General features: G+C 49.3%; 1 protein-coding gene and 1 long non-coding RNA gene across 3 annotated transcripts; both read right to left on the reverse strand.

Moving 5' to 3' along the window:
* Positions 1 to 920: 920 nt before the first annotated feature.
* LOC101753000 lies at positions 921 to 2,119 on the reverse strand. Its single transcript, XR_002677499.1, has 2 exons — positions 1,545 to 2,119; positions 921 to 1,439 (listed from the first exon to the last, which is right to left on the reverse strand). It is a non-coding gene; the product is annotated as an uncharacterized LOC101753000 (long non-coding RNA).
* A 10,804-nt stretch (positions 2,120 to 12,923) lies between these two features.
* Positions 12,924 to 14,477, reverse strand: LOC101776206 (chaperone protein dnaJ C76, chloroplastic). Of its 2 annotated transcripts, none has more exons than XM_004965345.3 (5): positions 14,170 to 14,477; positions 13,790 to 13,970; positions 13,609 to 13,715; positions 13,289 to 13,511; positions 12,924 to 13,207 (listed from the first exon to the last, which is right to left on the reverse strand). In XM_004965345.3, exons 1-5 carry the CDS (start codon positions 14,428 to 14,430, stop codon positions 13,071 to 13,073), a joined length of 909 nt encoding a protein of 302 aa, XP_004965402.1. In that variant the 5' UTR covers positions 14,431 to 14,477; the 3' UTR covers positions 12,924 to 13,070. The 2 variants fall into 2 exon arrangements, with proteins under 2 accessions (XP_004965402.1, XP_004965401.1); XM_004965344.3 differs by having other exon boundaries at positions 13,286 to 13,511; positions 14,170 to 14,476.
* Positions 14,478 to 14,528: the final 51 nt, after the last annotated feature.

The raw sequence follows: 14,528 nt of genomic DNA on the forward strand, positions 1-14,528 counted from the left end.
CGTTCATCGCTTGTTGCGCTGTCACTCTTGCCGTGATGTGGTACTCTCCTACAACAACGTCATTTATCATGACATGATTACTGTTCCACAGTAGCAGGATGCCTCCTCTTGTGCCGCTCGGGCCCCCTGCTGGTTTGTAGGTGAATCTGTCAAGTCTGTACCCTCCTAGGTATGCGGCCGTGAAAAGATCAATCTCGCTAAGCTTTGTTTCTTGTAAACATGCAACGTGGCATAGAGTGTCAGCAAGTGTCTCCCGGACCGTGTCATGCCTAGCCCTCTGGTTGAGCCCTCTAACATTCCAGCATAATATCTCAATGTTCATTTGCAACTTTTGTAGTCTCCAGTATTGCAGGATAGTGGTTCAAGAATGATGATCCCCAATGCATTAAGATCTGATTTTGGTCCATGTAAAACAGTGTGCCGGCAATGACAGTTTCTCTGTATTCTGTAAGCCCTTCAGGAACAAGGTCTGATATGAGCTTAGCAAAACCAACATCGCCAATTTTGCTTACATAATTCTTGTCCAGCAAGATGTTTCCAGGCTTTAGGTCACGGAGGACGATAGGCTCTGGTTTCGTTCCCTGCAAGAAAGCAAACCCACAAGGTACCTCAAAGATAATTTGGAATCGCAGAAGCAAATGGAGTGGATGCCCTTTGTTGTTGATCAGTTGGTCTTCTAGACTCCCATTCTTATCTGAAATTGACAGAAGCATTACAGGAGGCGCAGCAGGTATAGAATGCTGATATAATAGTTGCATATCGTCAACTGGACTGTGATTGAAGCGCAGGAGCATAATAGAACCAGGTATTATAGAAGCAGGTACAGAAGCCTGATATAATAGTAGCACATCAACAACTCGACTGTGATTGAAACGCAGGAGCAAAATCGACAGAGGCATTACAGAAGCACAGGCTGAATGTAAACAAAGGTCGATGCAAGCATAAATGATGGCCCAACTCAGGTGTCTGGTTCTAGGATTACAACCAGATTGAGAAGATGCATATGCTAAAGGTGAACACACAATGATGCAAACATAGCTGCTAGCCCATGTCATCTGTCCGGCTTTAGGCTTACAAACAAATTGGGAAGACGCATTGAACATCTGGAGATTGTGGATGGTTTTTTCCCTGGAAAGTAACTGATACACTGCACTTAACATTGGTGGCTTGAGAACTCTCGATGCTGCTGGAGACACAAATCAGTTGGCCTGTTGGATGGTTGCTGCCTGGGTAGGCATTGCCTGGATAGCTTCAGGCTGACATGAGGCTTCTTCCTAGAAATCTTCAATGGCTTCACCAGCCACCACCACCATGGCTTCATCAAGCTGCTCGGCCACTGGGTCGTTGAGGTTGAAGATGGCTGTCAGTGCCACAATGATGTCCTGCGGCACCGGCCCCTGGAACATGGACAGAAATTCCTGTAGTGCAACCTCGATGGGCTGCATCTCATCAGTTAGCAGACCAAGCTTTTTACATAAATTATGTTGTGCCTGTTGCATCGCCGGCATGGGTCTGCGGGTAGCTAGCCTTGCGCTGCGGCGTACCGTGGACATGTCGAAGACGCGTCGTGGTCGGTGGGTTTTGTTCGTCCCCTCCTTGAGCTGCTGGTTCTGCTCGTCCCTATGTTCCTCCACTAGAGGTTCATGGAGCACTTGCGCCGGTGTGGTGAAGAAAGTGTTGATGACGTTGGTGCTGCGTGGGCTGCTGCGTTGCAGCGCCGTTGTGGTGGAGAAGGTGCTGGCGAGGTTGTTGCTGCTGGGACTGTTGCGCTCTGGAGTTCTCTGCCCTGCAGTCGGCTGAAGGTTGAAGTCACTGTCATGCTCACTGCCGGCGTGAAATAGACCCACCTCAACCCCTGCCTCGCCATCAGTGTTGTTGGTTGGCTGATCTGTGCATCATGAAGGCGAACAGGGGATGCAAGTTGAAACAGTGAAACAGAAATATTGTTAAAACATGGTGAGTATGATTGCTGGCCATGGCCTTCCAGCTGAACCTGTAGCTTCTGTAGAGCCGCATCCACCTCTTGAACAGAGACGGCGTTGACGTTGACTCCACCCTCCTTCTGGACATCCTCCAGGATGCGTGCGAACACATGAGGCACCTTGACCATGGACAGGTCATTATTGGCTTCCGTATGTCCGTGCGCTTCGGACTAGGCTTCAATTCCTTCAAATGGCAGGCCAACCTTGTCCACAAGGACGGCCGCTTTGCTGCCATGGTCAAGGGAGATGGTGTTCAGGTGCAAAGTTTCCCAAATGGGCCAGGCCCAGTGGGCGGCCCGAGGCCCGGCACGAAAAAACCCGGCACGAACACGGGCCCGGCACGAGGGGAATAGTGCTCGGGCCGGCCCAGCACGACGATAGTGCCGGGCCTGGGCTGCATTCCCGGCACGCTGGGCCAGCACGGCCCGGCACGATTTTTGGGCCGGCCCGATGCCGGCCCGACACCCCCGCGCCCCTCGCCTCCCGACCGTTGATCTCCCTCGTCCCGTCGCCTCCCGACCGTTGGATCGAGCCGTTGGGGAGGGGGTATATAACCCCCGACGCGCCGGCCGCCCGCTCGCCCCGCAAACCCTAGCTCATTTCTTCGGTCTCCGCCCGCCGCTCTCTCGCTCTGGTCTCTCAGATCTGGATCTAGCTCTCGTCATCTCCGCTCTCGCTCTCCTCTGGCTCTCCGCCTCCCGCACGCCTCGCCGGCTCGCCGGTCGCCGCCTCTGGCTCTCCTCCTCTCCGCCTCCGCTCTCTCGTCTCCTCCCTCGCCGGCGACCGCTGGCCCCCCTCGCCTCCCGACCGTTGTGGTGTTGTCTGTTGGTGTTCTACTGATTCGTTCTTGTTTCATCTTCTTCCTCCCCCAACCCCCTCCTCCTCTCGCCGGCGTCGGCCGCCTACCGGCGCCGCTAGCCCCCCTCGCCTCCCGACCGTTGTCTGTTGGTGTTCTTCTACTGATTCGTTGGTGTTCTTCTTCCCCCAACCCCCACCTCCTCTCGCTCCTCCCTGGCTCCGGTGTTCAGATCCGTTGTTAGTTCACCTAGCCGTGCGCTCTGGTGATCCGGATTCGTTGGTAAGCCGTTGCGTTGTTGTCTTCTTCCCCCCCCCCCTCTCGCTCTCGCCCACTCCTCTATCCACTGTCCTGTTGCCTCCTCTCGCTCCTCCCTGGCTCTGTGCTCCAGATCCGTTGTCCGTTGACCATCGCCGCGCGCTCTGGTGCTCCGGATTCGTTGGTAAGCCGTTGCGTTGTTGTCTGCTGGTGTTCTTCTACTAATTTGTTGGTGTTCCTCTCGACCTCTCCTGACTCGTTCTTGTTCCCTGTGTTCGAGGTTGATCCGTTGAGGGACCAGAGCGTTGGCGATGGACGGCGGCGACGATTTCCAGGAGCACACCATCAACGACGAGCTTCGGATGATGGGCCAGCGAGGTGATGATGAGAGTGACATGGAGGCAGAGCGGGACGAGCTCTTCGGTCGTAGCGCTGTCGATCCAATCGACATAGCTGCGACTGAAGCACCACCTGCTGGTCAAGAAGCACCTGATGCTGATCCAGACATGGTGAGCAGTGGCACCAAGAGGTCCCGTTCCACCACCTCTGAGTGCTGGAAGGACTTTGAAAAGATCTTCCAGGACATCAATGGGAAGAAGGTAAGGGTCTCTGCCAAGTGTAATCATTGTGGCATTATATATGCTGCAAGATCTTCCATTGGCACTGGCCATCTCAACAGGCATGTTGAGAAATGCCCAAACAGGAGGGCTAAGGTTCGTAATTCCCAGTCTCTGATCCATTTCAACCCTGACGGTTCTGTCCGTCAATGGGATTACTCTGCTGAGGTAGCTCGTACTCAATTATGTCGTTTGATTGCTAGACTAGATCTTCCTCTGTGTTTCGGTGCATCTCCTGCTTTTGAAGAGTATATTAAACTTGCTCATAATCCTAGGTTTTCTGCTGTTTCTACGCAATCAACCACTAGAGATATGTGCAAGTACTTTACTGATTGCCGTGCTAAGCTTATTGAATCATTTGTTGTCGTTTCATCTGTGTCTATCACTTCTGATATCTGGTCTGGTAATGCTAAGGAAGATTACCTTAGTGTGGTTGCTCATTATGTTAATGCTGATTGGCAATTAGAGAAGAGGTTAATTGGTTTAAGGCTTATTGATGAATCTCACTCTGGCCAGAACATTTCTGACCGTGTGACTAGTGTGCTAGAGGAGTATGGTTTGATTTCAAAGGTGTTTTCTGTTACTTTGGATAATGCCTCTGCTAATACTACTGCTATGGAGAAACTTAGTCCTAAATTAGCTGCTTATGTTGGAACATTGTTCTTACATCAGCGTTGTGCTTGTCATATCATCAATCTCATGGTTAAATCTGCCATTAGTCTAATTGAGCCATATCTAGATGCATTTAGATCTGCAATATCTTTCATCAATGCTTCTAACCAGCGCATTGCTGCATTTAAGAGATTTTGTCTAGCTATGAATGTTCGTCCTAGAAAGTTTGGTTTGGACATGGAGGTAAGGTGGAACTCCACTTATCTCATGCTCAAGCATTTGCTCCCTTACAGACAGACATTTAATGTTTTCATTGAGACTAACTATCCTAGGGGTGAAAGAGATCCTTTACTGTTGACAGAGGATCATTGGACTGTTGCACAGAGTATGTTATCCTTCTTTGAACTCTTTTATAATTGTACTGTTGCACTATCTGGTGTTTATTATCCTACCTCTCCACTTATGTTGCATCAGCTCATTTTGATTGCTAAGCATCTTAGACATTATGAAAATGATGAATTGCTTAGGCATGTTGTTGTTCCTATGAAAGATTACTATCTTAAGTACTGGAGAGACATTCCTATGCTTTATTCTGTTGCATTCATATTGGACCCTAGAGCTAAATTGAAAGGTTTTCAAAATGTCCTCAGGTTGTTATCTAGTCTTACTGGTACTGATTATTCTGCTTACTTCACTGATGTTAGAGCTGAACTATCTACTGCATTTAAACTGTATGATGACAAGTTTGGTGCAGTAAAATTGCAAACTCCTCCACCTCCATCCACTTCTGGTAAGAAAACTAGTGCTTGGGATGACATTTTTTCCACTGGTTCAGATTGTGGTGTATCTGCCTTTGGAATTAATGATCTCCCTGGTACTTCTTTCTCCACCCCTCCTCCCTCTTTGCCTCTTGCTTTGTCTAGAAGGTCATCTGCAAGTGCTTTGCTGCAAGCAGCAAGCACTTCTGCAACTGCCAGTGGTATGGCTATGGGCAATGAACTCTCTACCTACTTGGACAGTGACACTGTCACCCATTTTGATGATAACTTCAGCATCTTATCTTGGTGGCATGAGCATAAAAGAACTTATCCTGTTCTGTCCATCTTGGCTAGAGATGTTCTTTCTATTCCTGTTTCCATAGTTTCATCTGAATCTGTTTTCAGCACTACTGGCAGGATCATTGAGGAGAGGCGGCGTCGATTGAAACCGGAGACGGTCGAGATGCTTTCTTGTGTCAAGGATTGGGAGGCTGCAGAAGCAAGACTTCAGAACTTAATAGAGGATGAAGAACTTGAGGAGAGTTTTGCTAATTTGTACCTAGATGTCGATGAGAATTCAGAAGTGTAACACTGGCCTGTAATAACTTAAGTTTTAGAACTATTATTTGATTGAGCTGGGCTGTACTCTTTTTTCCTATCCAGGGTTTTTTCTCACGAGGTGTGAGTTTTACCTGGATAGGTTTTTAATGAGGCAGCCATTGCACCAGCTCAAACTTAAAATTTATAATCTCTTGTCTCTCTATGATGTTGATCTGTGATGTGTTGATTTGTGAATTGTGATTTGTGAAGTTTGATAAGATCATTTTATTCTGTTCAAGTTAAAAGCTATAGATCAATGACTTGTGTAGTTGTGTTGTGATTGTCTGCCTAATAAGTATGAGTGGTCATGAGACCTTAGTGCCTGGCCCGGCACTAGCACGTTAGTGCCTACCGTGCCACCGTGCCGGCCCGGCCCTAAAAAAAGGCCGTAGTGCCGGGCCTGGGCTGCCTGTTGGGCACGACGGCACGACACGGCACGGCACGATAGAGGGGTCGGGCCATTTCGTGCCGGGCCATTTCGTGCCGAGCCTTTTCGTGCTAGGGCCGGGCTAGGGCCGGGCGGCCCATATGGAAATCTATATTCAGGTGTAGCTCTTCCCTGTCCTTCCCTTCCTAAAACCTGCACAGAAAATTCTTGGCGGTCTCCGCCATTGTGGAGGCGTGGTTGGAGAACAGAAATTGTAACTCGATGGACTTCCTGTCGCACAGGGGGCCGAAGGATAACGGTGGCGGTGGCGTGGCGTTGTCGCAGTTGGAGACGCCATGGTGCTGACGCCCCCCATTCCTGTTGCTGCCACCCCACGTCCTGCTCCTAGGCGAGCATTCACTCTCGCGGTAGGAGTCGTTGCCCAGGTGTTTGCGCGTGTCGTGGCCATGGTGAGCACGGTCACCGCGCCCATGGTGTTCCTGGTCATCGTCGTCGTCCTTCCTTCGGTGCCACACGTTCCACCTGGTGTTGTGGTGGTCATTGTTGTGGCTTCTTCGATGACAGCCACGATCCTCTCTATCCTGGCGCCATTCCTCCTCCCCCACCACGCTGCTCTGGCCAAGTCGAGGTTGGTCCGGGCACGGCAGCGAGCATGTCCTTGCTTCGTGTTCCGCCACCCTGCGTGGTGCCGTCTCCCCGTCGATGCAGCCGAGATGGTAGGGAGGAAGTCGGCGGACCGCGGGCGTGCACGACATCTTGTCATCGAGGTTGACCGAGGAGAGGGCGTAGTCTTGGATCTCCTCTAGGTGTAGGATGACGCAATGCTTGACGCCACGCTGCCACTGGTCAGGCGGCGCCTTGGACACCATCACAGACTCTAACCTGGCATGTCGTGCACGGTCGGTGAACGTGAGACACACACACTTGGGGATGGAGCTTGGGTTCGCCATCCAAGCCCACAGGTTTATGGTCTTCGTCTCCTACGGGTGGTCGAGGTTGGTGTCGATGGCCTCCAGTGCGCAAGTGTTGCCGATGATGCGCTCCGCGATATCTGCCCTCCAGGCATGCATAGGCATGCCATTAAGACAGAGCCTGACTCTGAAGAGGAGAGCTGCCCCTTCTACATCCTGGAGGCTCCTCCATTTGGTGAAGAGGACCTCAACGCCGGCGCCCGTTGCCTTGCCCCTCTGAAGCACCTCAGAGCAGTGGCTGCTGTGCTTCAACTTGATAAGGAACGCTTCAGGGAAGTGATGTGAAACAGTTACCTCACCATGGCGCAGCTTGAAGTCTTCTATGATGGCCCTCTCGACGTCCTGCGGTTCGACTGGCTCCTGGCCGTGGACCGCCCAGGTGACCGCCGCTGTGGAGTCCCAGTCCCGCAGATCGGCGTCGATGTCGCCGGTGGACTGAACGAGGCAGTCCACCTGCTCTGGCTTGGTTGCACGGTCTCCGAGTCTGGACATGTTGGTCATGGAGGTGGGCGTCAGGGGTGGAGGAAGTGGAGATGAAGCCCGGACGTGGTGCGCTGCTTGGTGTTGAGCCAAAGCAAGTGGAGCTCTGTTGTCGCTTGTGCTTGGTCGATGGGAAAGTGGAGCTCTGTTGCCGCGTGGCGCTGCTTGGTGGCGAGCAGGAGGCGGGTTGTAGTTGCTGTGCCGGTTGTTGGAGCAGGATCTTGCACGGTGGCCGAAGCGGTGGCAAACGAAGCAACGGACGGGGTCCCGGCAAGATGCGGCGCGGTGGTCGGGGGCTAGACAGATGAAGCAGCGCCCGTCTGTTCTTGCCCAGAAGGCGCGTAGACTTGGTGAAGCTGGATGCTGCTGCCGGGTGCTGGGAGCGTGGCGTGAATGGGGTCGGTCGCGTCGAGGCGCAGATGGCCGGCAAGTTGAAAGCACCCCCCTCCGCCACCAGTAAGGTTGCCTGACGGGCGTCCAACCATCTTGAGCAGTGAATGCATTGCCCTTGCGCCGCGCGCCGATCAGCTCAGGCGCGGCTTCAGAGGCGGCCGGACGACGAGTGGTTGAAGAGGGGGAACCGTGGCTGTAGGAGTAACTGCGGGTGGCTTCAGTAATGGCGGCCTACCGGTCTTGAGGTTGCTGCACAATTTGAAATGACCTTGACGAATCTTGCACCGCGGATCCTCTGACCTCTTGGACGAAGGAGCGGCGGAACGGTGGGGAGAAGCCCTACTGCGCCTCCAGTGTGTCCTGCACAAAGGGGCTTACCTGGGATGCAACATCGGCAATGGATTTGTGGGCAGGGGATCTGTAGGGGCGGATTTGCTCAGATTTGGTTGAGATTTGGATTTGGTTTTTGGTTTGGTGGGGGGAAACGGGGAGGGCCAGGCAGCCGCGGAGGTCCTGGGAGCAGCATTGAATCGGCGAGGGGGCGAAGCTGGCGGATTGGGGCGGCGGCGGGGCGTAGTTGGTGGGCGGGTCACCGTCGCCGTCGCCAGGGACGAGGCGCGCTGGGGGGCCATCACTCTAACTGGCAATGCTCTTGAAAAGACTACTTAATTTATGTGGTGAAACTACTTAATTTATGGAGACTTTTTTATCAAACAACTGAAAGCAATTCTTGATACGGACATGTTCATTGCTTCTATTGGTATTTTGGAAATCACAATCGTATGACACCACTTTAAAATGCCTGAGATGATAAAAGAGCGATGGTCTCATATTTATCCTACCAAATGTCATTAAGCTTTCATTTTCTTTTTCCAGTGTAAATCTTTCTTTCCTAGCGTGATCTATTTGGTACAAGTAGTTTGCATGATAATGAATTGATTTTACAAACAGTCCTGTATGTGCTTTGTCAACTAAATGAAGTTTCCTTTCCGATAACTTAGGTAAATAAACTGCAGCGGGCTTGTCTCAGGGATCCTGTTAAGGTGACATTCTACCTTTGCCTTTTGAAGTGTTTAATATGCAAGAAGTTGATGACATCTCAGTCTACTCACTCTTTACTTCTGATCACAAATTTTTTTCTTTGAAACAGGTTGAAGCGGCCTTAAAATATTCTACAGTGGATTCGCTTAAACAAGAGTTCTACTTTGTTCCTGCAGATTACAAGGTCAGTTTATTTGGCCCGGCTCACTATGCTGCTGCTGCTGCTGCTGTCGTTGCTGTATAAATTGACTTTCTTGAGTTCATGTGATCTAAATCTGTTGCCTCAATATTTTTGTGTTGTCATGGACAGTAAATAATATGTTTAATTATGTTGCACTTGTACCACTTTGTGATCTTTGTGATATTGGAAAGTAGTGTCTTATTTTGTTTCTTTCTTGAAAATGGCTGTATTATTTCTGACATAAACTTCCTGTGTCAAATTTATTTTTGGAATCTGCGTGGCTAAACCTGTACTCTACTATTTGGATAAAGACAAACCTGTATCTCCACTTGCATTGTGCTATTTTCATTTGGATATTTTAAACTGCCCCATGATCCTGAATCATGTTTGCTGCTCGCTTGCTAGGCTGAAATGGAAAACTAACTGGCTGCACAACCAAAAGAAGGTGAAACAATCCAAGTCTGCGGCTCAGGTTGTATCTGGAATTTTTGCTGTTTGTGTTTCTGGAACTATTGTTGTTTCTGAAAGCAAAGATGAAACATGAATGTAATTGTTGTTGTATCTGATTTGGATGTAAACCTGAGATTGTATCTGTTTGGTATGTATTCTGGGTTGTAATGATCATTCTGATATATGGGCTGAGAAATTAGATTGAATTTGTGAGCTCAATTTTTAATACGCCTATTTAGTAGTTTTCGATCTGATACAGTGGGCTAAAAAAATGACCCAACTGAGTGACCCAGTTCTATAATGGGCCTGTTAACCAATGGGCCGTGAATGCCACATCAGCAGATATATCACTAGCCATGTTATTGTCCACGTCATCATCACTGGCCACATCATCAATGATGTCACCAGCCATGTCATCGTCCACGTCATCAACCACGTCACTAGCCACGTCATCATCATTATCTACATCACTAGTCATGTTGGCCGCCACGTGGTAACCATATGTGACGTTTATTTTCGTCACAAACACTGGGCCTGGGCTGGGTTGCACGGGCCTGAGGGTGTTTTGTGACAGTTAGAAAACATCATAGATTGTGCTGATCAGTGATGATTTTGAAGAAAACGTCGATCGATTTAATCTATGACGCTCAATACATGACGTTATCTGAAATCGTCATAGACACTGTTTTATGACGATTTTTCAGCGATCTGTGATAAATTTGGTTCGTCACAGATTAAATGGTTTCTTGTAGAGTAAGACCACTTTCTCTACACGGTATGGATTATATGAGTACTTGGTCATGTCCTTCGGGCTTACAAATGCTCCAGCCTACTTCATGTATCTCATGAATTCGGTATTTATGCTCGAGGTTGACAAGTTCGTCGTGGTTTTCATTGACATCCTCATGTACTCCAAGAATGAGGAGGAATATGATGAACACCTCCGCATTGTTCTTCAGCGACTAAGAGATCATCAGCTGTATACCAAATTCTCCAAGTGCGAATTTTGGCTGGATAGTGTGAAATTCCTGGGGCACACTATATCCAGCGAAGGCATAACAGTTGATCCAAGCAAGGTGCAGGAAGTGATGGACTGGAAGTCGCCCACTTTAGTGCATAAAATCAGAAGTTTTCTTGGTCTAGCAGGCTACTACTGACGATTCATTCCGGATTTCTCGAAGATAGCTAAGCCAATGACCGAGTTGCTAAAGAAAGGGATCAAGTTTGTGTGAAGCGAGAAGTACGAAGAAGCTTTCTACACCTTGAGAAAGTAATTAACCTCAGCACCAGTCTTAGCCCAGTCAGATAACACCAAGCCTTTTGACGTCTACTGTGATACTTCTGGCACTGGGCTCGGATGTGTTCTTATGCAAGACAATCGGGTCATTGCCTATGCTTCACGAGCATTATGGCCGTATGAGCAGAATTACCCAACACATGATCTGGAGTTAGCAACAGTAATTCATGCTCTGAAGATGTGGAGACACTATTTGATGGGTACTCACTGCAATATTTATACCGATCATAAGAGTCTAAAGTACATCTTCACCCAAGCTGACTTGAACATGCATCAAAGAAGATGGTTAGAGTTAATAAAAGATTACAATCTATAGGTGCACTATCACCCCGGAAAAGCAAATGTGGTTGCGGATGCTTTTAGCCGCAAGGCCCATTGCAATTGCCTTTCCGCAGAGAATTTTGCAAAGATCTTGTGTCACGAGATGAGGAAGCTTAACTTGGAGATTGTTCCTCACAGCATGCTGAACCACATCTCTGTTGAGCCCACCCTGCACAACCAAATAGTTATGGCACGGTTAGAAGATAAAGGGATAAAACTTATCAAGAAGAAGCTGACACAAAAGGATGATGGGTATAAGCATTTCTGACACGACTGGAAGGGAGTGGTATGGTACCATAACCGACTAGTTGTCCCCGACAGTTCCAATCTTCGAAAGCAAATCTTGGATGAGGCACACCTCTCCAAATTCTCTATTCACCCTGGTAGCACTAAAATGTACCACAACCTCCGACAAAATTTTTGGTGAACTGGGATGAAGCCGGAGAGTGCGACACATGCCAGAGGGTGAAAGCAAGCCACTTGAAAGTAGCATGTACTCTTCAACACTACCTATACCCTCTTGGTGAGAGGATATCAGCATGGATTTTATTGTTGATTTGCCAAATATCTCTCAAAGGCATGATTTCATCTGGGTCATCGTGGACCCCGTCTGAACAAACTATCCAACCCAGAAATATGCCGAGCTATGACGGCGTCCGGAGGTCACTCGCCGTCTTTTCCGCGGTGATACTCTATGTATTGATGGCGTTCACTTTTGTAATCAGCTTCACCTGCTCCAATTGCAGCTTCTTGACCTCCTGGACCAGGAGATCGATTTTCTCCTCTGTCGATGCCATACGATAGGTGAGGGTCGGCGCTCTCGGTTTCTTCGCTTGCTGTGACGGTTGTGGTGGCAGGGGTGGCGGTGGTGGTGGTGTACTGGGCGACGGAGTATGTGGCAGTATGGTGGCGGCGGTGGTGGTGGTGGAAGTGGCCTTTGCCGGGGCTTGCAGCTTGTTTTGCGGTGGCGCCAGGTCGAATCCGGCGGTATAGTTGCTCCGATTGGCTCTGGTACCAGATGTCACGGACCACGATGGCTGTAGGGAGGAAAAGGGGCGCCGGCGTCGCGCGCGGCAAGAGAACGGCGGCGCCGCCTCTGGAAGAACGGAGGAAAAAGGAGATAGTTCAGTTTAGGTTTCTCGTTCGTTTCCATGCCTGTTCGCGTCACAGGCCTTAACTGGCCAGGCAACCAGCGATTACAGGGTACACAGGCCCATTCCCGACGCACAGGCCCATCAGCTATTACATTGGCCTTGGGCCCAAAGTAGCAGATGGTGACACAATTCCAGTGCTCTCGCATCTCAAGAGCTGCGGCCTTTGTGATAGCATGCACAATACCATCCAGCACCATACCATCTATGCCTTCATGCTCTAGCGACGCCTTGAGCTCCATGTGGATGTAGGCACAAAAACTGTCCCATCATCGAGCCATATTTGTAAAGGGTAGGTGATGAGGAGGTGGTGATGGTGGCCGAATCTAGGAGGGGATGAGGTGGTGCAGTCAAAAGCTCATGGTGATGGTGGTTTGTGGCCGGACTGGTGTTACGGTCGGAGTGAATAGGTATTTCTTGCAAAAGCTGAGCCAAACAGAGGCTTAGGTGTGTTTTCTCATTGTGGTGGCTGTAGTCAATCCGTTTGTCTGGAGTTGCCTGGAATTAACTGGTAAATTAAGCTCTCTTCAGATTTACAAGCATTTGGGCTATAAAACATCATGCACGTTTAGTTTGTAGGAGTGAATGTGTTCCTAGGACATATCCCATCGGAATAAATGCAAATGATGATGCCAAGAAACATCGTGTACTCATTTACCATTATTTATACTTTTAATAATCTTTTCTGTAGTTGCAAATGTTGGCCATGGTTTCTGGTTGCAGCTAGGATCAATAACCAACCACAAGTCAAGTAGTCAACAACGAACTACCAATTCACCGATCTGTTCCGCCTTTCCTCCAGCCTCTGAATCCATTCCAAATATCAACCAGAGGTTTCCATCTGAGTTCCTCCCCTGCGCGGTGCCTTGCCTCGGCCTGCGCCTCCGTTTCAGCTTCGCAATCTGCATGCCCTGCAACATATTCAAACAGACGCGATCTTCACGTTTCTGGCGAGAACATTTGAAGTGACCAACACTGATTCGTTTTACCACCGTGGCTTCTGGAGGATTGCTCCCGTTCCAGTTCCTGTTCCTCCCTTTCGAGTCTCTTGGCAAAGTTCTTGGCTGCTGCGAACACGTTCCTAGGCCGTTCCCACCCTCCACCGAAGATACCATGGCCTTCCTTTGGCTGCGGACGGGACAGGAACTCCAGCACCGGCAGCTCCTGGCTCTCAACCCAGTGGATGCAGTTCACGGGGCAGGACTCCACAGCCAGCTGCCCTTGCACAACATAATTCAATCGATCAATTAATATGATCAGCCAAGCACTACGTGATGTCTTTGCTACCGGGTCACAAAACAAACTAAACAACCTGAATCTGCTGCTCCAGGTCTCCAAACTGGATATCCACATGCGCACTGCCAAGAACGTCGTCCATGGAAAATGTCCTGGCAGCATGATGCACGCACTCCCTGCATCCTTTTGTGATGCACCGAGTTATCTATAGTCTGTAATCATGTTCTATGAACAGAAATGTTGATGCTAGTACATACCTATGCACTTGTTCTCATCTACAAAGAGAGCTTGGCTTCTCACAGGTCCATTCCAGGAGCTATACCCATCCCCAGTGTAACCGCTTCCAGTGCCGGCTCTACTCTTGCCATCAACATGCCTGGAAAGGTTCCTCATCAACACATTGTACGCTTCGTTCAGCAACAGGGTGTAGTCATGACTCTGAACATTCAGGAACCAAATTTTCAAGGTTAGATCTAAAAAGCATGCTATAAAATAAAATTGATATTCAAAGCTCACAGCATAGCAATACAGATATTATTTTCTTCTGCGTACCCCAATTGCGAATAAATGAACAAGTTGGGCAGGAAAAAAAGAACGAAAGCAGAAGGTAAAATGAAGCAAAGGGAAACTGATGCACCTTGTAGCCAGCAATGTCAGGATGGTGTTGCTTCTGAAGTTTCCTGTAAGCCTCCTTTATCTCCTGAGGTGTGGAATGAACTGTGACCCCAAGCACCTGGTAGTAGTAGTCCCTGGTCCTTCCCCTCGCTGTGCTGCAGCACCTGATCACACTTCTTGGTCTGTAGTGGTTTGGTCTAATCAGTTCACTGTGAACTGATCCATTTCTGAGCTGCAAATGACAATGAACATAAGCAGCAGAGGTGCCGAAGAACCCTACCATTTTCGTATTGTGGTGGTTCCTTCTGTGTCTTTGGTATTCCTGGCAACTGGATAGCTCTGTTCAGATATTTGCTGCAGATATATCCAAATAGCTGTCAT

The sequence above is a fragment of the Setaria italica genome, chromosome IV, assembly GCF_000263155.2.
Source record: "Setaria italica strain Yugu1 chromosome IV, Setaria_italica_v2.0, whole genome shotgun sequence".
Classification (NCBI taxonomy): Eukaryota; Viridiplantae; Streptophyta; class Magnoliopsida; order Poales; family Poaceae; genus Setaria; species Setaria italica.

Bases quoted from the DNA above. Each gene is read 5' to 3' on its own strand.
- LOC101776206 (XM_004965344.3), bottom strand. From the start codon at position 14,430: ATGGTAGGGTTCTTCGGCACCTCTGCTGCTTATGTTCATTGTCATTTG. The intron at 13,716-13,789 runs GTATGTACTAGC...GCATCACAAAAG, and splicing joins AGATGAGAACAAGTGCATAG to GATGCAGGGAGTGCGTGCAT. The intron at 13,512-13,608 runs GTTGTTTAGTTT...GTGCAAGGGCAG, and splicing joins ACCTGGAGCAGCAGATTCAG to CTGGCTGTGGAGTCCTGCCC.